At 50.5% G+C, this 15,817-nt stretch overlaps 1 protein-coding gene across 1 annotated transcript in view; it reads right to left on the bottom strand.

Annotated features, from left to right (window-relative positions):
- Nucleotides 1–7,012: 7,012 nt before the first annotated feature.
- DAP (death associated protein) overlaps nt 7,013–15,817 on the bottom strand; it is a 65,526-nt gene continuing 56,721 nt past the window's right edge. The window contains exons 3-4 of the mRNA XM_027980166.2: nt 9,880–9,922; nt 7,013–8,868 (exon numbers count right to left, since the gene is read on the bottom strand). Coding sequence (XP_027835967.1) covers nt 8,755–8,868; nt 9,880–9,922 — 157 coding nt within the window. The 3' untranslated portion in view covers nt 7,013–8,754. The remainder of the gene's footprint in view (nt 8,869–9,879; nt 9,923–15,817) is intronic.

Genomic DNA, 15,817 nt, shown 5'->3' with positions numbered 1-15,817 from the left:
TTATATCTATTCTGTCTATCCATGTACCATCTATATGTTTGTTTATGTCTGTTCTTCCTGTCTATCGTCTATCTATCATCTGTCTATCTGTCACCTATCTGCTGGCGCTGTTTCCCTGGAGAACCTCAGCTAATACAACAATTGAGGATATTTCAAGTACACAAAACTTTCTGGTTAACCGCCACCACCCACTCACTCCCCTCTGTGTTCTTCAGGAGCATATGGCTATAGATGTCTCCTGGGAGGATTATGAAATGCCTGGTTTTTAATTTTTTTGTTTGTTGTGTTTTCATTTTTACACTGCAGAGGCAGCAGGATGCCAACTCTTGGGGAAGAAAAGTTTACTTTGGGGTTTGTAGAAGGAAGCATGTAACCAGCACAGCAGCTGTGAAGTTAGAAAAAGCTGCAGGGTTGCAGAACCCCACAGGCTGCTGAGGTAGGAGGCAGATGTTTAAAAAAGAATTCATTAATTAAAAACACTTTGGGTCTGGTGGTGTCTCCCACCCTGCAGGCTCTCCCTTGAGTCCTGCCCTTTCTCAGGGTGCCTGAGCCTGGTGCCCACTGGGGTCAGGTGGTCCCTCCCTGTCGGCATGGGCTGTCATACCTGCAGCCTTGCTCCTGAGCACACGCGAGCTGCTGGCTTGTGAGAGAGTCAGGACTGGGTCTGGGAACAGGATGGTTCCAGGCTGGGGCACACTTGAGTCAGCTTTCGGCAGTGTAACCTCCGCGAAGGTTCAAAACGCTCATCTCAGAGCCCGGTTACCTTCGCACCTGCTCTTCAGCTCCCTCCTGGCATTGGCTTTAATTGGGCAGACTCTCACGATGTCTCTGGTCTTGCATCATCAATTAACAACCACCACAATAATGATGATAAATGAACATAGACGGCGTGCTCACACAGCCCCATCAGGGAGGTTCTGGAGGCTTCCTCTTGCGGGTGATGAAGCTGAGCCCAGAGAAGAAAACCCAGCTGCCCAGCTGGGGGAGGAGGGACATGGACTCTGAGGGCGCACTGCCCCTTTGGGACTTCATCGGGGGTGCTGACCCTGACCCTGGTTTGAGGATGCAGCTGAGTGTCCTCTGAAGCAGACAGGCATCGATGCCACAGACATGGACCTGAGAACCAACCCAAGTTCCTTTCTCTGGCCCCAGACAGGAACTGTCCCAGGGCTTCTCATTCCTTTAGGAGGGCAAGTGCCCAAAAGTGAACTGGTCTTCCCAGGTCAGGCCAGGAAGTAGAGGCCCAGCGGGGGCTTGACACTAGGATGTCTGTTTCTTGGTGCCCTGGGTGGGTTTCAGGTTCCAGCGGTGGCAGCTGGGCAAGCTGGAGGCACTGGAAGATGGCATGTTCCCCTCTGGTACCTCCTGGGGCTGGACTTCCTCCAGTAACACCTGTAAGTTACAAGCGCATTTCTTGCTGAAACCATTCAAGGGCTGAGCTTTCTACTGGGGTGACATGAGCCCCAACAGAGACTGGGGCATAGCATGCAGGAGCTGGGGCAGAAGTCAGTCTGGTCGATCTCGGGGTCACACGGGATCCCCAGGGGGTCCTTTGGTCCCAGGGTGCCCATCCTTGCTCCACGGGTCACTCACTGAGCCTCCGGTCTCCTCTGTGTTTCCTTGCTGCTGCTCCTGCACGGCGTCTAGAGTGGCTCTGAGCCAACCATCTCCTTCTGGAATCTTCTCTCCTTGCTAACACACAAATTCAGCATTGCACAGTTCCAGCATGCTGTCCATGTTGGAAACCCTTTTCTACTGAAACTGGTTTCCCTATTAACCAGGGGGTTAATTCCTGCAATTTTCTTTTCATCTTTTACCAAACTCTGCCTACACAGTGGCCCAATTAGACAGGTGAAGGACTGAGATCCAGAGATGCTGATTGAGAAACTTCTCACCCCAACAGGGGCCAGGTTGGAACCAAGCAGGTATGAGCCTGTCCCAATGCAAAGCCAACCACCCTAACCCTTTCTTCAAGCCCCTCATCGAAAGTGAAGGTTGCTCAGTCATGTCTGACTGTTTGTGACCCCATGGGCTATACAGTCCATGGGAACTCTCCAGGCCAGAATACTGGAGCGGGTAGCCTTTCCCTTCTCCAGGGGATCTTCCCAACCCAGGGATCGAACCCAGGTCTCAGGCATTGCAGGCAGATTCCTTACCAGAGCCACAAGTTCAGTTCAGTTCAGTTCAGTCGCGTCCGACTCTTTGTGACCCCGTGAATTGCAGCACGCCAGGCCTCCCTGTCCATCACCAACTCCCAGAGTTCACTCAGATTCATGTTCGTCGAGTCAGTGATGCAGTCCAGCCATCTCATCCTCTGTTGTCCCCTTCTCCTCCTGCCCCCAATCCCTCCCAGCATCAGAGCCTTTTCCAATGAGTCAACTCTTCTCATGAGGTGGCCAAAGTGCTGGAGTTTCAGCTTTAGCATCATTCCTTCCAAAAGAAATCCCAGGGTTGATCTCCTTCAGAATGGACTGGTTGGATCTCCTTGCAGTCCAAGGGACTCTCAAGAGTCTTCTCCAACACCACAGTTCAAAAGCATCAATTCTTCGGCGCTCAGCTTTCTTGACAGTCCAACTCTTACATCCTTACATGACCACAGGAAAACCCATAGCCTTGACTAGAAGGACCTTTGTTGGTAAAGTAATGTCTTTGCTTTTGAATATGCTATCTAGGTTGGTCATAACTTTTCTTCCAAGGAGTAAGCGTCTTTTAATTTCATGGCTGCAATCACCATCTGCAGTGATTTTGGAGCCCCCCAAAATAAAGTCTGACACTGTTTCCACTGTTTCTCTATCTATTTCCCATGAAGTGATAGGACCAGATGCCATGATCTTCGTTTTCTGAATGTTGAGCTTTAAGCCAACTTTTTCACTCTCCTCTTTCACTTTCATCAAGAGGCTTTTTAGTTCCTCTACACTTTCTGCCCTAAGGGTGGTGTCACCTGCATATCTGAGGTTATTGATATTTCTCCCGGTCACCAGGGAAGCCCCCTATTCATCACCTTACAATTACTGGTATGTCTGCTCTGACTGGTACCTTCCTTAAGGATCCTGAAAGGAGTGTAAGAGTCCATGGGTCTATCGTAGTCACAGACACATGCAAGCATCCTCTCAGTTGATTTTACTTTTTAAATTAATTCTTTCTGGAGTATAGTTGCATTACGATGTTGTGTTAGTTTCCACTGCACAGCAAAGTGAACCGGCCGCACCTGTCCACATAGCCCCTTTTTCTTGGATTTTCTTCCCATTCAGGTCACCGCAGAGCACAGAGTGGACAGGGGAGACTGAAGGGCTGCAGTCCTCGGGGGCGTAAAGAGCTGGATGCGACTGGGCGACTAACGCACACAGAGCACTGAGGAGAGGCCGCTGCGCCTTACAGGGCAGTTCTCATTAGTAACCTGCTTTCTACACAGTATCATAGTGCGTACACGTCAATGCTGACCTCCCAACTACTCCCACCCCAACTCCTTTCCCCTCCTTTGTGGCCATATATTTGTCTGTCTATATACTTCTGTTTTGCAAATAAGATCATCTATACCCTTTTTCTTCCCTGGTGGCTCAGACGGTAAAGCGTCTGCCTACAATGTGGGAGACCCAGGTTCAATCCCTGGGTTGGGAAGATCCACTGGAAAAGGAAATGGTAACCCACTCCAATACTCTTGCCTGGAAAATCCCATGGACGGAGGAGCCTGGCAGGCTACTGTCCACAGGGTCGCAAAGAGTCGGACATGACTGAGTGACTTCACTTTCAACCATTTTTCTAGATTCCACATATATGCATTAACGTGCACTATTTGTTTTTCTCTTTCTGACTTACCTCGCTGTGTGTGACAGCCTCTAGGTCCATCCTCTGTTGATTTCAGAACATTTCCATCATCTCAGAAAGAATCCGTTTGCTTAAGCTCTCACCCTTGTATCCTGCCTGCCCCCCGACCCCAAGCCCCGTGCAGTCACCGTCTCTAGATATCTCCCTGTTGTGGACATTTCATGTAAATGGAATCCTATGACACCTGGTCTTTTGTGACTGGCTTCTTTCACTGAGCATAATATTCTCAAGGTTCACTCATATTGTCCCATAGATCAGTATTGCATTCGTTTGCATGGGCAAATAATGGAACGATATTTACAGTGGAGTAATATTCCATTTGTGTGTTTGTGTATGTGTGTATATAACATTTTATGAATTCAGTCCTCAGTTGCTGGACCTATTTCAGTTGTTTCTACCTTTTGGCTGTTGTATATAATGCTACCCTAAACATCTGTGTACAAATTCTTGCACAGACATGTGGTTCCATTTATTTGGGGTATATACTGAGGAACAGACATGCTGGGTAACACAGTAACTCTGTATATTTGTTTGAGGAACTGCCAGCCTGTTTTCCTAAGTGGCCTCACCGTTTTTTATTCTCTGAATGAGTCACTGTGCACGGGTCTAATTTCCCCACGTCTTCATCAAGGTTCATTATTTGGACTTTTGATCCCTGCCATCTCTGTGGGTGTCAACAGGTATCTCACTGTCTTGGTTTGCATTTCTCTGGTGACTGATGATCTCGAGCATTCCTTGGGTGTCTATTGGCCATTTGTGTATCTTCCCTGGACCAGTGTTGGCTAACAGTGTTTTTTGACCCTGGGCACTGAGCTTCAGTCTCAGTCTTCCCATCTGTGAAATGGGCTGACTACCACCCGTGGAGCACTCTTACAGAAGATAGGATATGTGCTATTGAGACACAGTGACTCTGACCTGAGGATGCATGCAGCAGAGAGCTGCAATCTCAGGAGCTACTAGAACTGGGGGTGGCCGGCCCCCCAGTGGCCTGGGTCACTCATCCCTTGGCACTTCTGCCTTGCTCTCTTCCCTGTCTGTCATCCCCCGCCCCCCTCTACCGGGTATCTCACTGTCTCCATTTGCTTTGGCTGCTCTGTGACCAGCAACACTGTAACAAAATCTGTGGTGGGCAAAACTTTCTCATAGTAAAGCTCAGGAAACCAACTGACCAAATGAACAGCTATTCTAACACTGTGAGCTGGGAGCAGGGTTTCTGGCTTTTCATCATGTGGTTGAGTCCTGAATTGAAGTGTCCCCCCGAGAAGATAGATAGTTCAGGTCCTGATTCCCAGGGTCCATGAACATGACCTTATTTGGAATTAGGCTTCTCGCAGATCTGATCTGTTGAGGTGAGGTCATCTAGGTGGGCTTCCCTGGTGGCTGAGATGGTGAGGAATCTGCCTGCAATGCAGGAGACCTGAGTCCAACCCTGGATCAGGAAGATCCCCTGGAGGAGGGCATGGCAACCCACGCCAGTGTTCTTGCCTGGAGAACCCCATGGACAGAGGAGCCTGGCGGGCTACAGTCCATGGAGTGGCAAAGAGTAGGACACGACTAAATGACTAATGCTTCCACTTTTCACACTGGGTGGGGGTGGCTCTGGTCCAGTGACAACAGAGGCAGAGACCGGGTTTGTGTTGCAACAAGTCAATGATCACTAGGCGTTGCCAGCAGCCGCCAGGAGTAGACGAGGCCGGGGATGATAGTCACCTGCAGCTTCTGGGGAGGCGGCCCTGCCCACACCTTGACTGCAGACCTCTAAGCTCCAGGGCCAGGAGGTCACACATTTCCATTGTTTCCAGCTGGGGGTCCTTTGTCACGGTGGCAACTAACAAATGCAGATGACAATGATGTTTGTGACAATGTGGAACGTCCTGGAGGGCAATTCTGCCCCGTTTGTTGTGTGCTTGGTATTTCTATTTGTGTATGTTAGTCACTCAGTTGTGTCCGACTCTGTGACCCCATGAACTGCAGCCAGCCAGGCTCCTCTGTCCATGGGATTCTCCAGGCAATAATACTGGAGTGGGTGGCCATGCCCTCCTCCAGGGGATCTTCCTGACTCAGGGATCAAACCTGGGTCTCCTGCAGCTCCTGCATTGCAGGCAGATTCTTTACCATCTGAGCCAAGAGGGAAGCCCAAGAATACTGGAGTGGGTGGCCATGACCTCCTCCAGGGGATCTACCCGCCCCAGGGATCGAACCTGGGTCTCCCGCATTGCAGGCAGATTCTCTACGCTCGGAGCCACAAGGGAAGCCCTTCACAGTTGTACAGTAACTGGATATAATCGCGAGTGTAATAAATGGGGGAAGACCTGCGGCTCTGGTCATTCTCAGGTCTGCTTAGACATAGGTTATTTTGAAAGACAATACAGACTTTGGAAGAAGGTAGGCTGCATTCTCTAAGTGGAGGGTCTGGGCCCTAATGAGTCATAGGAAGTGTTTGGTAACCTCCTGCCAACAAATGTCTACACAAACATTTCTCAGAAGGCTACGTGGCCTGGTAAGTCAATGTTATATACCTAGAACAACACTCTACCCAGTGCACCCTCATTCTGTCCTCAACTTAGAAAGGGGGGGGGAGGTGTGAAGGCAAACAGCAGCATCCAGAGGTGACACCAGGGGCCGGGGGGAGGCCAGGGGTGGGGACACAGACTCTGGCCGTACGTGCCTTCCCCTGGCTCAGGGCCGCCAAGCTGCCCTGTCCTTCTAGGGTGAAAACAGGTCCGGGTCCCTCCCAGCTCACATCTGTAGTCTGACTCTGGATCTCAAAGCTAATAATTAGGATTATTTTCTCATCCTGCTCATAAGGGTTGCAGGGGATCTTTGGATAAATTAGGTGAATGTCTTATTTGTCAAATGCTGCTCACAGCCACCCTTGGGCTTCGTACTAATCATTCTTCCCAAGTCTGTTCCCAAAGGACCTCCCGAGCACAGGGCCAGCTGCTCGGCCCAAGGAGTGCATTTTAATCCACTGTATTAAAGCTTTTCCACTTTATGATATTTCAAAGGAGGTGATTAGACTCGAGGTGCCAGGTGTCCAATAGTTTGGCTTTGTGTCTGGGAAACAATTTGTGAACATACTCCTTATTTTTGCATGTTCGTATTTCTTTTGAAACCATCTGGCAACCCTAGCGAGATGAGAAAGAACAATCTCTGAGATATAAGAGAAAACAAACCACACAGGAGCTTCATTAGAATGATTATTCTTGAAGTTAACCATTGATAAATTCATTCAGGGGAACAATTTGCTTTCAGTGATCGGGAGCCCACAGATACACACCAAATGTAGCTAAAAGGACAAGAGAAATGCACAGCACGGCGCTCCTGGCTGCAGCACTACAAGGTACCAAGGATGAGCCTTCATCTCTGCAGCAGAGGCTGCAGCGGTCCAGACTGACCCAGCGCTGCCTGCTCTCAGGATCCTTCAGAGATGCTGGCTCTGGAAGGTCGCCAGGAGGAGGCCACACACCCAGGTGGCATCTCCAAAAGCCAGCCTCTGTTTATAGGAACACCTCAGTGATTAAGAAATGTATGTGACTACACATTGCCTTGAGGGTGAGACTCCAGCTCCAGAAGTCAATGAGAGGGGAAACCAAGTCGCCTTTAGGATGTGAAGCAGGGCTGGCTTTTCCCTTAGAGAGGGGCAAAAGCTAGGTCTGCGTCACCTTTACCAATCGTGGATGTTGAGTTGGAAGGTGTCAGAAAGGCTGCGGGTGCCTGCTGCCTCCACTGCGGACCTGCTGCAGATACTGCCCTGGCAAGTGGGACAGTCAGGCCACACCAGCTCCCAAAGCATTTGCTCCGGGAAATTTGAACAACTGCTTTTCAGAAAAGCAGGGCACCCACTGCTGTGAGGCAGTAAGCAGTCTAGGGCAGCTCTGGGCAGGAAACCCGGGCAGAAAGCGTCGGGTAATCTGAGATGCCCAAATGAACGGTGCCCTGGGGCAGAGGTTGTTCTGACACTTCAGCTGGCTGACAAACAGGCTTTTCTAGCTCCAGTGGTGGGTGATGCTTCTACTCTTCCCTCAGGGAGCAAGGTCAGGTTTCATCCCTTCGGTCTTTCCCTGTGGTCAATGCTTTTGCTCTAGCGTTCCAGGATTAGCCATGTGTCTATTCCTCCACCTGGTCAGGGATCACTCCAAGAACTCCAAAGCGATTCTCGAGGTGATCACTGAAAACAATGAAGGTTCGCCTTGATTTCCTGGAGAGCCTGTGTGGATGGTGGGGCTGTGCAGGACTTGGGACTCACACTGAGAAATCTCATTCTGGAAGTATTCCGTTTGGACAATATTTTTCAGCCAGATGACTGCTGGAATAAAAGAGCCTCTTCAAAGTGGTAGGCTCTTTTCTGGCTTTTCTGGGAGAGCTTGGTCGCCCTGTGCTCGGATCCCTCATCACACAAGGGAGGGACATTCAGTGATGCTGCTGTCTACCGAAGTATCCTCCCTACTCAAGTTTTCTATAATTAACGCCTTCATCTCTTTCTCTTCCCTCTAGGTGTTAAGATTTGATTGTCCTACTGCTCAAAAGCATGCAATGATTGAGCTTTCCGCTGACCTTAGTCTAATCCTCCCAGATCTGTGCCTGCTAATTTTTAAGACCACTGGCAGGGCAACTGACGAACCACAACTGAAGCTAAACTGGGAACAGTGTCACTTCACTCAGGTCTTGGTAAGTTGTGCTCAGGGCACAGAGAGAGGCGTGATGGTCCTCGAATGACATCAGCCAGGACTCCCTGGAAGTGAGGTTTGGGGGTCTGATTCTAGTTTTAGAGCTGGAAATTGAAGGCAAAAGAAGGGGCGCTTTGCTTTGTCTTAGATTTCCCAATGGGGCAGTGTTTTGAGGAAGATGCCAGTTCTCTTTGCCAGAGGAAATACCAAGTGTCGGGGAACCGAGGTGTGCCTGGTGAGGGCGCTGGGTTCTTGCCGGTCACTTGCGAGGTTGCTGGATGTGCTGGGTCCTCGGGGAGGGGTGCCTGTCTATGGAGGCATGGGGCTTCTGGTGGGCCACCTGGGCGGCCGCTGGGGGGAAGTCCTTGTCGCCCTGCGGGAAGACACAGAAAGCACTGTCTCATCAACCGTGGACAGCTGGTTGAGTTTATGCACGCCTGTCTGCGCAGTCGCTCAGTCATGTCTGACTCTCTGTGACCCCATGGACTGTAGCCTACCAGGCTCCTCCATCCATGGGATTCCCCAGGCAAGAATACTGGAGTGGGGGAGCCGTTTCCTTCCTCCAGGGGATCCTCCTGACCCAGGGATCGAAAACGTGTCTCCCGCATTGCAGGTGGATTCTTTACTGTCTGAGCCACCAGGGAAGCCTGAATAAGTTCATGAGCAAGACCCAAACCCAGCATTCTCTGGCTTCCCTGTGCGAGTGGGTGGGTGGTGGAGTGGAGAACTTGTTGGAAGGTGGAAACCCATCTCCTAGGACTGTGGGGAGGTCCTGAGGCTTTTGGGGGAGCTTTAAGGGGCACAGAGACCCATGTACCTTCCAGAAGGTGAGAAAGCTCGCCATCTCTGCCCCCACACCAGGGGTCAGGTACCACATGACTCACTCAGAACTAAGCTTGGGTGTTGGGGGGCTTTCTTCTGCTAGAGCAGTTCTTGTGGTCGTTTTGAATCCCATGGACAGAGGAGTCTGGTGGGCTATAGTCCATGGGGTCACAAAAGAGTTGAACCCGACTTAGCGACTGACACTTCACAGGTATTGCTGTGTAATTCTTATTTCAAATTTCTTCAACCATTAATAAGTGTAAAAACATTGTCAGCTCACAGATACCCCAGAAACCCGTTGGCCCGTGGACAGGCTGCTGAGGCTGGTCAAGTCTAAAGAGAAAGAGGACAGAAGAGGGTGGAGGAGAGGCAGGCGGGCGCTATGGGCTCTTCTGGCCACCACCCGGTCTGTCCCTGACCACAGAAGCAACTTCCGTGGACAGGGGGGCAATTAAGAGCCTCCCCACCCCCCAGCTCCAAGGTGGATGAGTGCGGTGGAGTAAGGACAGGCGGAATCAGGAGATCGAGTGCTGAGACCCCGAAATGACCAAAGGGCTCTTACCCGGGCGATGACTCCGGAGATAAACACGGTCGGCTTGGGTGGACTGGAAGACAAGAAGGAAAAGACATGGACCACCACGATTCACAGAGAGGAACACGTGGGTGAGGCGGATGGGGAGCCCGACTTCGTGACCACTTGACACATAAGGAGCCCCTGGAAGGAGGCGGGAGCATGCCTCTTGCCGTTATTTCATCACATGGACCTGATGGCCGCCATGCTCCGGACACCCGGGGGTCCCCTTCCTCCTGAGGCTGAGCTCAGGCGGAGAGGGAGAACGCTGAAGCAGACAGAGGGTGTGTTGCTGAAAAGCACTCTTTTTGTTTTGGGGCAATACTTCAGCTAACTGTGGGCAAACCCAGTGGTTTTGGTCTCAGCAGACTGTGGACCTGGGTGATCCCTGGAGCAGGGAAGGGGCAGGGTCACAAGAGAACAGGAGACTCCAGGCAAGGAGCCTCCAGTCCGCTGGGCTGCGAGGCACTCCCCTTGCCAGAGTCCTCAGCTTCCAGAAGCTTCTAACGGGGGAGATTCTCAGAGCTGATCGATGCAAAGCTCCTGGCCTTCCTGGGATGCCAAGTATCAAAAATGTAAGGTCCATGCTTTCACTGCAGGTGGCACGGGTTTGATCCCTCGTTAGGGAACTGAGGGGATTCCCTGGTGGCTCAGACGGTCAAGAATCTGCCCACAATTCAGGAGACTTGGGATCGATTCCTGAGTCAGGAAGATCCCCAGAGGAGGGCATGGCAAACCCCTCCAGTATTGTTGCCTGAGAAATCCCATGGACAGAGGAGCCTGGCAGGCTACAGTCCATGGGGGTCACAAAAGAGTCAGACAAGACTTAGCGACTAACACTTTCACTTTACTGTCTTAGGGAACTAAGTTCCTGCATGTCCCATGGTGTAGCCAAAAAAGAAAAAAAAAGAAAAAGTAACATCCTGGTGAAGCTCTTGCTATTTCCTAATCTCTTTCATCATACTGAGCTGACCCACCCTGTCACCAATACTGAGGGAACAGGATTTAGGATGAAAGCAGTACAGGTTCATTGTTCAAAAGCAACAAGCCAAGCACATGAGAATCACTTGTAGTTCTACTACCTGGAGAGAACTACTGTTAACATGTGGGATGTCCTTCTAGCCTTCCTCTTTGTGGATAGAGATGCACTTGTTTCCTTATTAAATTTTCTTCTTACCCAAAGAGCCACCTTGTTTTGTAGTCTGCATTCCGCAATTAGCATCTGGCGAGCATCAGTTCAGTTCAGTTCAGTCACTCAGTCATGTCCGACTCTTTGCGACTCCATGAACCACAGCATGCCAGGCCCCCCTGTCCATCACAGACTCCCGGAGTTCACCCAAACTCACGTCCATCGAGTCGGTGATGCCATCCAGCCATCTCATCCTCTGGTGAGCATACTTCTATGATATTATAAACTCTTCTATGGGCTCAATCCCTGGGTTGGAAAGATCCCCTGGAGGAGGGCATGGCAACCCACTCCAGTATTCTTGCCTGGAGAATCCCATGGACAGAGGAGCCTGGCAGGCTACTGTCCGTGGGGTCACAAGAGTTGGACATGACTGAGGTTACTTAGCACTCACTCACATGCCTTTATAAAAATAACTGGACGTGTTATAGTTTAGAAGCATCAGAACACAGTTCCAGGTAGTACACAGGTATGCACGCCTCTGAAATGTTTCAGTGAGAGATAAGGGGACCCAGAAGCCATTAGGTGAATGCAAGGCCGGTCAGTCAGGGTGGACAGTGGGGTGAGGGCAGCTCTCAGAACCGGGTGGCTTGGCTTAAGGCTGGTTCTGTGGGAAGACAGAGTGGAATCGTCACCCCTTAGCTGTCCAGCCCACCTTCCACCAGCTCTGCTGCATCACCCTGGAAGGAAATCACTCGTTTTAGCTTTCTTTTGCTGCAGGCAAAAGTCCCAGCATTCAGAAAGTTCGCTGTTTACATCGGAAGTTCAGTTCAGTCACTCAGTTGTGTCCGACTCTTTGCGACCTCATGGATTGCAGCACGCTAGGCATCCCTGTCCATCACCACCTCCCGGAGTTTACTCAAATTCATGTCCATCAAGCTGGTGATGCCATCCAGCCATCTCATCCTCTGTCGTCCCCTTCTCCTCCCACCTTCAGTCTTTCCTAGCATCAGGGTCTTTTCAAATGAGTCAGCTCTTCACATCAGGTGGCCAAAGTATTGGAGCTTCAGCTTCAGCATCAGTCCTTCCAATGAATATTCAGGGTTGACTTTCTTTAGGATTGACTGGTTAGATCTCTGACTAGGGATCAAACCTGGGTTCCTTGCTTTGGGAGCTCAGAGCCTTAGCCACTGGACCACTAGGGAAGTCCCCTCACCACTAATTATTTTATTTTTTGATAGAAGCCAGCCCAGTGGGTGTGATGTGGTATTTCACTGTGCTTAGATTTAGCAACTAATTTTAAGAATAAGCTTTCTTATGGCAGGGAATAATAAACATCTGTATTGATCATTCAAGATCTTTAGAGCATAAAATCCACTGCCCCCAACAAAGTCCTCTCTCCTCTAAAACACTGAAAAGGCCGTAACCGACCATAAGGACACATGGCAACTGCCTGTGCAAAGGTGACCGACTGAAGGCTAGCCCCTCGTGTCTTATCTAAGAGCGATCTCTGTGTTCACATGTCTGTTTGGCAGAGTGTGTGTGCAGTGCTGGTTTTCATCAGACTTGGTCTTTTCCATCTTCAGTTAATAGCATCTCAAACTGGTCAGGGATCGTCTATTCCCTTCCTGTAGTAAAGGCCCTCTCTAAACTCCTTGAGACATGGTAGCTTAAATTCACAAACCGCAGTAAAGCGTGTGCTCTCGAAGCTGTGCTTGCAAAAACACACTTGTTTAAATTCCATTAGGGTTCCACGTGAAGCATAACCTACATTTCCAAGATTCTATAAACTGAGAGAGCGGCTTTGAGGATTTATTTAATCTGATGAGAATCATTCTGACAGATGTTGGTTTGAAGAAGTAACATTACTTTCACGAAACAGAGACAGTGAAAAATATCGTTCCTGCCCTCCCCACATCCTTAGGCCTTTTCAGTCTTTGAAAACCATATTTATTTAAATTTAGGAACCACAAACCTGATGGAATTAGCGGGAATTAGAGCCCCTGTAACTGTCCCATGGAAAAGGCAATCTGCTCCAACATTCTTGTCTGGAGAATCCTGTGGACAGAGGAGCCTGGTGGGCTGCTGTCCATGGGGTCACACAGAGTCAGACATGACTGAAGCGACTTAGCATGCATGCATGCATTGGAGAAGGAAATGGCAACCCACTCCGGTATTCTTGCTTGGAGAATCCCAGGGACAGAGGAGCCTGGTGGGCTGCTGTCTATGGGGTCACACAAAGTCAGACACGACTGAAGTGACTTAGCAGCAGCAGCAACAGCAGCAACCCTCCCATACATCAGCAGAAACTGCAGCTCTCTCACACTTGGCCTGTGTAGCTGCCAAATGTTTGATGCATGTGGTTTCCAGTATCCACCTGTCAATACGTGTTAGGTGCTTAGTCGTGTCTGACTCTTTATGACCCCAAGGACTGTAGACCACCAGGCTCCTTTGACCATGGGATTTCCCAGGCTACAATCCTGGAGTGGGTTGCCATTTCCTTTTCCAGAGGGATCTGCCTGATCCAGGGATCGAGCCTGGGTCTCCTGGAATGCAGATGGCTTCTTTACCTGCTGAGCCACCTGGGAAGTCCGTTTTACAGGTGAGGGGACAGTAAATCAGAGAGGTCCAGTAAGTCACCTGATGCCTGCATAGTGGATAAGTACTCTGAGCCAGACTTGGAACAAGGGCAGCCCAGAGCGTTAGCCTGTTGCCCTCATTTCAGGGCTGAGAACTGGGTCAGGGAACAGCCTCTATTTTTAGATTCTGGATTTCACACACGAGTTAGAGATGCAGATTTGTAAAGTAAGTAATCTACATGCCGTCAGAGGATCCATTATCCAGGCAGATAGTACAAGGTATTCAAATCAGCCTTAGCACTTCCTTTCTGACTTGGTAACAGATTCTTTTTCCTTGAAAACCATCATTTATGTCTCTAGCACTTAACTAGGGCATGGAGCACTTCCAAATAAGGTATTAATGCACCTGATGCTCTTCAGCAGGTGTTTCCCTCTGTTACAGGTGAAGGCGCAGCGGCTAAAGAGGCTGAACTTTGTTTGTGGTCCTTGAAAGCATGGCCTGGAGGACGCAGGCCTGGACCCCTCATCTCCGTGCTCTGTGTTGGTTCACGGGCCCCACCACTGCCCACGTCTCAGGTCCCAAGCTTCAGGAGCAAAGCTTGATTTCAAACTATCCATTGAGTCAAAATGCAGTCTACACAGTCTAAGAAGGAGGCCCAGAGGACGGTGGCAGGTGGATGCCAGCTGAGTGTGGGTTCTGATGTCAGACCATCCCAACTCTGCCAGTGATTGGTGGGCGGGCTGGCATCTGACCTTCTGAGGCTCAGTTTCCTCATCTGTAGAATGGGTGTCAGGGGACCTTCTCTCACCAGGAGCTACGCACACACACGCTGCTTGGCACACGGCAAGCACTCCGCAAATGTTAGGTGCTGGGGTGACGAGGACATCCCAGCCCTCCTACGTCTCCACTGCTGATTCACAGCTGGTTCAGATCTGTCTCATCTTCAGATCCCCTGGCCGTGTAGAATAACCCTGCTGATCCGGGACAGAGAAGCTTCCAGGTAAGCAAAAAGAGGATCTGATACATACACAGATATCACCAAACTATGGACTTGAAGAAAAAAAGCCCTCTGGGTCCTCAGTCTATCTGATTCATGTTTGACCCGATTGGAACGGCCTCCTTGTTAGTTTCCCAGCCCACGGAAGACTGGAAGAAAGCCCGACAGTGATGAGACCACTTGAACTTATGGTGGGGCGGCTGCCCTGCTGCGGGCGGCTCCACCCGGCCCACCCGCTCCTCGTCCACACGCAGCTGTGGTCACAGCACAGGAAGCAAGCTGGCAAGGAAGCTGGCGCGGACGCCGGCAGTGGCGGCAGGAGCACAGTCAAGTCGGCTATGTGAGGACCTAGGAGCCATCATCACGTGACGCTCCCGCCCTTCCCGGTGAGAAAGCGTGAGTGCTCAGAAAGGGATTGTACTCTTAAAATCTCCCTAAAAGTCAAAGCTGCCTGGGAATTGGGCAGCAGGGTTCTGATGAACGCTTGGACCCAGAAAGCTGCATCAGAGTCTCGATTTCATTTTCTGACAAGCGGCTAACACCTGGGTGCGGGGTGCGGGTGGCTGGGGTGGGGGTACTTTGTAGAAGGAAGCCGGAGCAGACCTTGAGAGGTGGAGTTTAGGCTGAGATCTGAGTGTGAGCGTGTGCACACACGTGTGTAACAGGAAGGCTTCATCTGCTGTCATCAGCAGAGTGCCTGGGGTCTAAGCCTCTCATCTCTTAGTGACGGAGGTGGGCCAGTTTGGGCTCAGATCCTGCGACGGACTCCTGGGAAAAGCCATCTCCTTGTTGGGAGGACTGAGCCTTGAGGTGGTCCAGAAGCTGAAGCTGTGGCTATAGTCTGTGACTCATAGAGTTTACTGAGAAATAGATACCTGGGGTGATGTTGAATAGATTTCCTCGTAAGTGGAAGGCAAGCAAAAATCCTTCCTGGCCACTGTTAATTCTTGAAATATCTTTCTGGCTTGGCATTCGCTTATTAAAGTTATTAATCTTCTGGACACCAAAATCCTAATGAGTATGCCTGGTGACCAGAGGGAGCCCTCGCACTTGGCTGTACCCAGGCATTGCTTTGTCTCACTCTTCAAGGCTTGGCAGTCCAGGTTGCCTCCCTCCTTCGGCCTGATGTCAGGCGCTTCGAGAACTCTCCCACAAGATGGCACTGCTGGCCCTCTGAGCTTGCGACTTTCAGGCCAGCAAGGCTTTGTCCAGCTCGGCCAAGCCCA

This window comes from Ovis aries, chromosome 16, assembly GCF_016772045.2.
Source record: "Ovis aries strain OAR_USU_Benz2616 breed Rambouillet chromosome 16, ARS-UI_Ramb_v3.0, whole genome shotgun sequence".
Classification (NCBI taxonomy): domain Eukaryota; kingdom Metazoa; phylum Chordata; class Mammalia; order Artiodactyla; family Bovidae; genus Ovis; species Ovis aries.
The sequence above is the reverse complement of the archived record's forward strand: the minus strand, read 5'-3'. Positions and strand labels throughout refer to the sequence as shown.